The sequence below is a fragment of the Nicotiana sylvestris genome, chromosome 6 (genome assembly GCF_000393655.2).
Source record: "Nicotiana sylvestris chromosome 6, ASM39365v2, whole genome shotgun sequence".
Lineage (NCBI taxonomy): Eukaryota > Viridiplantae > Streptophyta > Magnoliopsida > Solanales > Solanaceae > Nicotiana > Nicotiana sylvestris.
Window position 1 is genome coordinate 78,051,639 of NC_091062.1, and position 9,888 is coordinate 78,061,526.

At 36.6% G+C, this 9,888-nt stretch overlaps 3 protein-coding genes across 3 annotated transcripts; 2 read left to right on the forward strand and 1 right to left on the reverse strand.

The window, feature by feature from the left end:
- Positions 1–213: 213 nt before the first annotated feature.
- Positions 214–1,254, forward strand: LOC104221077 (late embryogenesis abundant protein At5g17165-like). The gene is made up of 2 exons (XM_009772057.2): positions 214–533; positions 803–1,254. The coding sequence occupies exons 1-2, from the start codon at positions 430–432 to the stop codon at positions 1,047–1,049; spliced, it is 351 nt and encodes a 116-aa protein (XP_009770359.1). The 5' UTR covers positions 214–429; the 3' UTR covers positions 1,050–1,254.
- A 719-nt stretch (positions 1,255–1,973) lies between these two features.
- LOC104221078 (cell division cycle 20.2, cofactor of APC complex-like) lies at positions 1,974–4,315 on the reverse strand. Its single transcript, XM_009772058.2, has 4 exons — positions 4,154–4,315; positions 3,514–3,786; positions 3,121–3,390; positions 1,974–3,031 (listed from the first exon to the last, which is right to left on the reverse strand). Exons 1-4 carry the CDS (start codon positions 4,250–4,252, stop codon positions 2,309–2,311), a joined length of 1,365 nt encoding a protein of 454 aa, XP_009770360.1. The 5' UTR covers positions 4,253–4,315; the 3' UTR covers positions 1,974–2,308.
- A 1,189-nt stretch (positions 4,316–5,504) lies between these two features.
- LOC138870811 (uncharacterized) lies at positions 5,505–5,897 on the forward strand. The gene has a single exon (XM_070148651.1). It carries the CDS (start codon positions 5,505–5,507, stop codon positions 5,895–5,897), a length of 393 nt encoding a protein of 130 aa, XP_070004752.1.
- The last annotated feature ends 3,991 nt before the right edge of the window (positions 5,898–9,888 follow it).

Sequence of the window (9,888 nt, forward strand, 5' to 3'; positions counted from 1 at the left end):
GAATTCTAAGCATTTTAAGTTTTTGAGTTCTGAATTGTAAAATTGTAAATAATCAATGAAATGTTCAAGATAAATAAAGGGTTTGAACCAAAACTACTGGGCTCGCCGAACTCGCAATCAGTACACTAGCTCCGCCCCTAATTATAGGTCCAATATTGCAATCAATAAAAAGGAGTTAAGGAAGGAAATGATATTCTAAACGGTGAAATGAGGAACGGAACTGGTACTTGATCCAACTGGGTAGTTGCGGACCCAGGGAAATACAATTGGAAAGTCCAGTCTGAAGTCTGGATTTTTTCCACTATAAATAGTGAATGAAATTGAGGCAAAGAGTCTCATCATCACATTAATTAGGCCTTTCATCTTCTTAATTCTTTCTCATTTCTTCATTAAATTGTAAGACAGATTCTTAATACGATTATTAATTATATGGCCACCACTTTACAGAAGAGGGGATTCTTGAGCTTGGGGAAGCGATTTCTGAACCAATTCAGCTACGCAAGTGCTCGAAATTCACCTACCCTCTCTGGCAGGTCAGTTTTTTTTTTATGTCTATACTCTACAGACAGGTGTTATATGTATTCACAAATCTTTTGTTAATCAGATTTATTGATATGAGCTAAGACTTTTGTAGCATAATAAATCTCTTTTGCTATTTTTTGGAATTTTGTTTTTCCGCCTCTTTTTTGGTTTATTTCAATAATATTAGTAGCAGCTAGCTTCTTGAGACTATAATCGATCACTTGTGGCGGAAAAGCTTATATATTATGTCAGCTTACATAGTTAGTATTGTGTTGTGCAGGAGGGCAGTGCACGCATCAGTGTACGACAAGAATCCAGAGGAATACGTGCGACCTTACTTTGTGGTGCCAGATGAAGTGATCAACGACAAATACTGGGCTCCTCACCCTCAAACTGGTGTGTTTGGGCCAGTAACTGATCACAGTGGTTTCAAAATCATGCCTGCCAGTGCTAGTGTAGATTCTGTATTGGAACAGAAGGCTTTCTTCCGCCCTCTTGAGGATCTTGACAAGCCAGCCTACGTTTAACTTTCATAATAGTTTCAACTTTGTTAATTTACAGACCTAAGTGAATGCTCTGAGGGTAGCAGCAACCTATATTTGTTTGTTTGCTTTATATTCTTTGAATCTGTAACATATGTGTATTTGTATGTGTAGTCTTATCTTAGACTACAGACCACTGCACTGTTTTCAAATGTTTATGAGCTATTGCTATATGAGCTTCTTTTTTTTACTTTTGTCAAGTCCTGTCCCTTTGTGTACTTGCGCTATAACATCCTCGTTTCCTTAAATTTCTCTTTCAATGTTAGGGTGAAAATTTTCGCAAAATTCACACTGAAAATCTATTGAATTGTGTAAAATATTTAACGGAAATTTTATCTAATCACAATAAAGACACAACTCCTTTCTGTCACATTAATCTAATTGAACTATGTGTGTGTGTGAATTTTTCCAACACAGAGTCTATATTGGGCAGGCATGTTTGACTACCCATATCTTAAGCAAAAACCAATTTACAAAATTTAATTTGAAATTAAAGTTTTCCATGAAATTTGAGTTTCAATTGATATGTCGTAAAATACATTTTGATTGAATTGTTTTTCTAAATACTCAGTTGTCTTAAAACTAATAAATATAAATATTATTCTCATATCTCACCTTGACGATCATTGGGGTGATCATTAGCGCATAAGCAGGTATACTCGAGCACAGTTGAAACTCCAAATTTCTTTGAAAGTGCTACATCTGGGGCTTAAAAAAAACTTTGGCATAGCCAAGACTCTTGGGTATGCCAAAGTTTTTTTTAAACCCCAGATGTAGCACTTTCTTGGCCCAAGAGGGTGGAGAAGTTTATAAAAGAGATTGATAGTAGGGGCAAGGAGGCTTGGTAGGAAACTACTCAAAATAAATTTGTCTTAACCAAATAATTGTCATTTGGAAATAAACACAGAGTTGGGAGTAAGAATTGTAATTTCATCTTATTCAGGAAGTAGTTTCACAATCATACAATGGTTTTATGTTAAAAAATCTTTGCTTTTATCTTACACGTGGTTTTTTTTGTCACTATAGGTGACCAAGAAAAATTCTCGCAGCAACTTGAGCAAACAAAATCACTTATCTATTTTACACGAACCCAACCAAAAAATAAATGAATATAAACTGAAGTATCTCTTTTACATATACAGAAGTTGTTGGCTCAGGAGCAAATACTGTTAGTATTCTCTTTTATATACGTTCAGCATTGGTGCATGACACTCGATAGAATTCCGTCACTCCTCACAATAAATTCATCGAATACGGTTCAAGTGAGCAAATGGCTCAGGGTTTGCTTTTGGTGCAGGCTTTGCAACTTCAGGAGTTCCAAATACATTCCAGAATCTAAGAGTTTCATCCCCAGCTGCAGATGCCACTGTGCAACCATCTGGACTTTGTGCCATGAAAAGTACTCTGGATGTATGACCAGTAAGCTCGGCTACCTTTACCATGGAAGGATATTTCCAAAGAGTGAGCTGATTCTTAGTGAAACCATGAGAACTTAGGAGCTCGCGTTCATTCTTGTTCCATAGCAGGGCACAAACCTGAGATCCCGTATCAATAGAGTTCACACAAGCACCAGTATGAGTGTTCCAGAACTTAATGGACCGGTCACCTCCACCACCACCAGAGGCTAATAAATTACCCTGGAAAGGACACCAAGCAAGGGCCTTAACAGCAGCTGTGTGATCTTCCAGCCTGTGAAGCCACTGTGTTGTAGAGTTGGAAGAAGCCATTGATCTGTCCCATATATGGAGAAGGTTATCATTTCCACCGCTTGCTAATTGTTGTCCAGAGGCTGACCATTTTAAACCACAAACTTCTTGATGATGTCCTTGGTAAGTGTCAACAACTGGGGATCTCACTCTCACATCGTTGTTTATGATCTGACCGTCCATTCCCCCTGTTGTCAAAATGTGATTGTTCCAATCTAGAGCGCCAACTCGGGATCGGTGACCACCTCTCAAAGTTCTCAGCTGCACCAATGTATAAAAACATATATTAATTAGCATACGAATCACTTAAATTCAGCAATATAAGAAGAGAAAATATTCAAGAAACAAACCAGTCGATTTGCAGTTGTATCCCAGAGCTGAACATCAGAATTGTTCAGACCAACAGCAATATGTCTACCATCAGGAGCCCATTTTACACTTGTAACAGGACCATTGTCTTCATCAACAGTGGCCAGCTCTGAAGTGGCACCATCAGATGCATCCCACAGATATACAGTGCTGCCTAGAGCAATAGAAAGAACATTGCTGCTGCCCCAATCTAATAAATTCAAATAGTAGTCATCCACTAGATCCGGAGCATCTAGTGTCCTTTCAGAAGTCTGCAAAATAAACCAATGAAACCTCCGTCACATATAATCCTAAAATCTTGTAAAACACAATTGGCATGATGATTCATGAAATGTGATAGTACAAACATTACTAGACCATGAAAGTACACCAACCTGAGGAATGTGTCGACGGGGTTTAGCAGGTTTGGCCTGTTGAACAGATGATGAGAATTCACTGGGAAAGGCCTCAACAGGAGTGGGTGGCTTGTTCTTGAATGCCAGTATACGAGTTCTGTTCATGTTGAATGTTTCTGCAAGCTGCTTCCTATATGCCTCTCTGGAGGGAGAGTTAACAGCTGGATTTTCCTTACCTTTCTTTGCCTCTGTCAACATGTAATGTGCATAGTCCATATCCATCGCTGATCGATTCGGAATGAACCTATCCAACTGCAACAACCCAAATCAGCATTCAATTAGATGTCCATGTGAAAAGGAGACAGATCCAAAATTTTGATTTTAACCTTTTAAGTTCTTACTGTTCAATTAAATTGCACTGTTGAAATTATTATTTATTGAAATTTAATTTTACTAATTTTTCACATATATCTATGCTTTATGTCGAAGTTATTAAAAAACAGGACTTAGCAAAACTTAATTTTTTCTATTAGAATTAAAACCGAACGAAGATGACTATTAAATGAATACCCGTCTTCCTTATGGCTAAATTTCTTGAAGTTGAAGTCCAAATTACAATCTAATTGTGCAAATAAATGGAAACAATAAGTAATTTTTTAGAGAGAATAAGTAGACATACATTTTGACTAGAATTTCTCCTGTGAAGAAGTTGTTCCTGAAGAGGGCAACGAGATCTGGTCTTACTTGCTGATGCAGAACTCAAATATCCTGTATCCATTGTGTTAGCACAAAACAAAAACAAAAAAAAAAAAAAAAAAGTAATATATGTGAAATAAAGACAAGATTATCGAAGCCTGCAAAAACTAAGATCAAGGTTATAGACAGATTAATTAAGTCAAATATAATATACTGAATTAAAGAACAAGAAACTAATAAAAAGAGACGAATAGAATAGCGCTTGTGGAGTGGTCGGTTGAGAATTGAGAAGAGAGAAGATGGAGGACCCAATGATGAATTGATGAGACGCTCCCCTCTCTCTTCAATTTATGGGTTTATGGCTTTGAGTCTGAGTTGTAATTCTTTTCTCAAACGGCTAGTCGCCGTCACGAGGATTCTAGGGTTTTTGCATTTTGTATGATACAACGGCTATATTCCTATACATGGCAGTTGGTCTAATGCTAAAAACTTATGGTATTTATATTAATTACAAATTTTTTTTTGAAGGTTTGGGAGAGGGTGGTGGAGGCCAGGGTGAGGAGGTGCGTGTCTATTTTCGAGAATCAGTTTGGATTCATGCTGGGGCGTTTGACTACGGAAGCGATTCATCTGGTAAGGAGATTAGTGGAGCAGTACAGGAAGAGGAAGAAGGATTTGCATATGGTATTTATTGACCTTGAGAAAGCATACGATAAAGTCCCGAGGGAGGTGTTGTGAAGGTGTTTGGAGTTTAACGGCGTTCCGGTAGCGTACATTAGGGTGATTAAGAATATGTATGATGATGCTAAGACTCAGTGAGGACTGTAGGTGGTGACTCGGAGCATTTCCCTGTGGTGATGGGGTTGCACTGGGGATCGGCTCTTAGCCCATTTTTATTTGCCTTGGCGATGGATGTACAGTCGCGACACATCCAAGGAAAAGTGCCTTGGTGCATGCTATTTGCCTATGATATAGTGTTGATTGACGAGACGCGTAGCGGAGTTAACGCGAGGTTGGAGGTTTGGAGACAGACCTTGGATTCTAAAGGTTTCAAACTGAGTAGAACCAAAACAGAATACTTGGAGTGCAAATTCAGTGACGGGACCCATAATGCAGACATAGAGGTTAAGCTTGATGCTCAAGTTATCCCTAAGAGAGCAAGTTTTAAGTATCCCGGGTCTATTATCCAGGGTAACGGGGAGATTGACGAAGATGTTTCACATCGCATCAGAGCGTGATGGATGAAGTAGAGGCTCGCTTCCGGTGTTTTGTGTGATAGAAATGTGCCGCCAAGACTTAAGGGTAAGTTTTATCGAGTGGTGGTTCGACTGGCTATGCTGTATGGGGCTGAGTGTTGGCCAGTCAAGAACTCCCACGTGCAGAAGATTAAAGTAGCAGAGATAAGAATATTGAGATGGATGTGTGGGTGTACCAAGAGAGATAAGATTAAGAATGAAGTTATCCGGGACAGAGTGGGAGTAGCCTCCGTGGAGGACAAGATGCACGAGTCGAGGCTGAGATGGTTCGGACATGTTAAGAGAAGAAGCATTGATGCTCCTGTCAGGAGGTGTGAGAGGTTGGCCATGGAGAGTTTGAGAAGCGGTCGAGGTAGGCTTAAGAAGTATTGGGGAGAGGTGATTAGACAGGACATGGCGCTGTTTCAGCTCACTGAGGACATGACCCTTGATAGGAGAGTGTGGAGATCGATGATTAAGATAGAAGGTTAGTAGGTAGTTTATAGTTGTTCACCGATAGTCTTAGTAGCATGCATGTCCCTTCATATTCTTAGATTTTTATTGCGTTATGTGGTTTTGTTCGCCTCAGGTATTGTATTCTCTGTTGCTATTATTTGGTACTACTTATCCTTTTTCTTTTCTCTTCCTTCCTTGCTTTCCTCTTCTTCTTGCCCTTCTTGAGCCGTGGGTCTATTGGAAACAGCCTCTCTACATGCATTAGGTAGGGGTAAGGTCTGCTTACAGACTACCCTCTCCAGACCCTACCTGTTGGGATCAAACTGGGTTTTGTTGTTGTTGTTGTTGTATATGTAACGAGCCGGCCAGTTGTCTCATGAATTACTGCTCTGTTTCTCACATTTCTGCTTCTTATTGCTTTGTCTATCAGTTCTATATTTCATCGGGTTAGTCGACTCGGGTTCGGAAATGATTTGGAAGGGTTTGAGACACTTAGTGTAAGCACGTGATTTTTGCCCTATATGAGAATTACTCCCAAAAAATTCAAAAATAAAATGATTTTTCTTGGTGTGCCATTTTGTGATATTTTGTGACATTTTGAATAATTATTTGTATTTGTCTGTGCGTGTTTATTTGATAAATTAATAAAAAATACAAAAATATGTCGCATTTTGCATGTAGGATTTAATTCTATAGTTGTTAGTAATTAAATTTGTTTTACAAAAATTAAAAATTACAAAAATAGGCATCGTTTGTATTTTTAGCATTTAATGTCCAAATATACAATTTTATGCTTAATTAATACTTAATTGTGTGTTAATTGTTATTGGGAGTTAATTTGCGCTGTTATAACTTAATTTAGTTCTTAATAATAGTTTAAGTATTTTTATAATTTAGTCTTAGAAAAAATAAAAGAAGAAAAGAGAGCGAAAATATAAAGAAAGTCGGAATTAGGCCTCTTCTTCAATTTCAAGCCACAGGCCCAAAAAATGGCCCAATCTTCCCTACGACCCAGTCCATTTCGAACTGGGTCGACCCAGTCCATAACCCAAAAGACCCAATACCCCTATCTTGCATTTCAAAGACACAAAACAAAAGAAAAAAGAAGAAAAAAAACCCTAAAAACTAAGGAAAGAGATCCGCCCCCCCCCTATTTCCTTCTTCTTCTTCCTCAAGCTTCAAGAAAGCCAACAATGGCCACCCTATCTTCTTCCTCTCCAAAACCTCTCCCGCGATCCCCCATTAAATCCGACCACCCATGGCTACATCGTCTTCATCTCCTTCTTCTTCGTCCGAATTCCCTAGCCCTATCCGCCATTGACGAGGCTCGACGAGCTCAAGCTTGAGCTCGACGTCTATGGCTGACCATGTTGCTTCTTTTCCTCCTTACGAACACGTCAAGCTACTGTTGTGGTTGCTTAGCTCTTTTCCGTCCAAACACCACCTACGAACGACCCCCAGCCACGCCGGAACAACACAAAGCGAACCAAGATGCCATGTCGTCGTCCATCGCTGCTCCGACTTGCTTCCGCTTCTCGTCGTGTTTAGCTACCCCCGACGCTGTCACTGCTGCTTCTCTTCTCCGTCCAGCTCCCCGCCGCTGCTGCTCCACTGCAGCTTCTTCGTCAGTACCATTCCCGTCTAGCTCGAGCTGGTTTCAGCTGGGTTGAAGCTGCGGACTGCTGCTCCTTTCCTTCCGTCTTCTTCGTTTTGGTTGAGGCTCGACAAGTTCGTTGTTTGTTTGGTCGTTGTTCGTCGTTCGTTTCAATCCGGTTAGTAGTTTTTGAATTTTATTTTGTCCGTTATTTTGTTTTGATAGTTTTCGAATCTAAAATCAACAAATGTTTGTTTTGTTTATCGTTTGAATTAATTTTTAGTTCATGTTCATGTGTTGTTTGTTAAATTAATTTTCAGATTTTAAAATGGAAGTTTAATTAGTTGTTTTCATGTTTATTTCATGTTTGTTTTATTGTTTAAGTAAGTATTTGTTAGTTTGATGTTTGTTAGATTCAAATTGAAATTTAATCAACTATTTCTTCAATTTGTTTCATGTGTATGTATTGTTAGAAATTGTTAATATTGTTAAAGTTCAAGTTTAAATTCATAATTGTTTCTTCTTAGTTTTGTTTTGTCATTTGCCTAAAAGAATTTAGTTGCAATAAGGGAAGTATGTTGGTTTTAGTCATTTGAATCCGTCGTTTTTATTTTTAGATTTAATTCATGTTCATATTATGTTTGTTTGATTTTGAATCCGAAATGTGTATAGTTTGATTTCTTGTTTACCATTTGTGATTATTTCTTGAATTAGTCTCATAATCTTGTTTAAAGTTTAATATAAGAATTGTTTGTTATAATGTTGTTAGAGTTGATTTTAAGTTCAATATGATTGAATTTAGAAATCTTCATACTTTGTTTGTTGTTGGTTTGAATCCGAAAATAGGATTGTTTGTTGCTAAAATATTGTTCAATCAAATTTTAGTTGTTCTTGGTTGTTCAATTTGTGTTCATGTGATTTGTTGTTGAAATGTTGTTAAAATCATGTTCATATGATATTGTTGTTATGATGTTCATCCGTGTTCATATTGTTGTTTGAACATTGTTAGAAATTGATCATATTGTCTATATTTTGGTTAAGTTTGATTAATTGATGTGTTATAGCTGATGGGTAGTTTGGTAAATTTGTAATACGTTCAGGGGTAGTTTGGTAATTTCAGTAAGGTCGGAAGGGGTAGTTTAGGAATTGTACATTTTGAAATTGTTTATTTGAAGCATGGGGGACAAAATGAAATGGGGTGGGTTGTGATATGATTATTTAATATAAAGGGGGGACAAGATTTAAATTAAAGGGGAATCTTGCATTATTTTAAATAAAGCATGGGGGACAAAATATAATGGGGTGGTGTGATATATTTATTTAATGTAATGGGGATGAGTGGGAAGATAATGGGTTTGGTAGAGAAAGGGATTGATTTTAATTGATTTATGGGATGGGATATATATATGTGAAGTCTTGAACACAAGAGAAGAAAGACAGACAGAAAAAAAAGAGATTGAAAAAAAGCTGAACATTTATTCCGAAAAAAAAATTGAAACTCTCAAGAAAAGAAAAACATACAAAGAAAAAAAAATTTGAAAAATTATAAGAGAAAGTAGTACACACCTGAGAAATATTCTGGTATACAGGTGTAGAAATTAAGGGTTGAAGATTAACTAGCCTTTCAAAAATCTGAAAATTTCCTTTGGTTTCTGTCCATTATTTTCGGCATTCCTGGATTTTATTTTGAATTTTTCAAAGCTGTCACTGGGATTTTCGTTGACTGGTTATTGCTGGTTATTGTTGCTGTTGCTGTGTTACGTATTACGTTGCTGACTTTCTTCTTCTTATATTGACAATATCAGGTACACAACTGTAATTTTGGCATTTTGTAAGCTGAAATGAAGAATGGAGTGTTAAATTTTTAATTTAGTTTAATTTAATTTTTGTATTGTATTTAGGTTATTCATGTATTATTATTCTGTAAATCACTGTCATCGGCATAACTAGGCATATTATAGCGACGTATTAAATAACGCCTTTACCAGATTATTAGGAAATATAGTTAAGCCTGATTATTAATTAAAATTGTTTAAAAAAAAAATAGAAGAAATAACGTAAAAATGGCGTTATTGAATCAGTTTGGCAAAAATTAACTAAGTTCCTTATTCATAAGGTTTTTCGTCAACGATAAGTTAATCCGAATCATGTAGTCAATTTCAGTTATAACATGAATTAGTTTGCAAACAAGTATTAGGACATGATGAATTAAAACAAAGTTAGTTAATGTTAAATTGTTTAAATTTTTAGAAATATGATTTAGTACTCAAGTTTTTATTTTTATTTCTTTCAATTTTCAGTATTTGCAAATAATTAGTTTCAATAAGCTTAAGTCTTACTAATAATTTGAATTTTAATCCAACTATGGGATAATTAGTTTTTTTTATTTTTTTTTTTTTACTTTCCGATAATTCCATGTTGTACTTATGATTA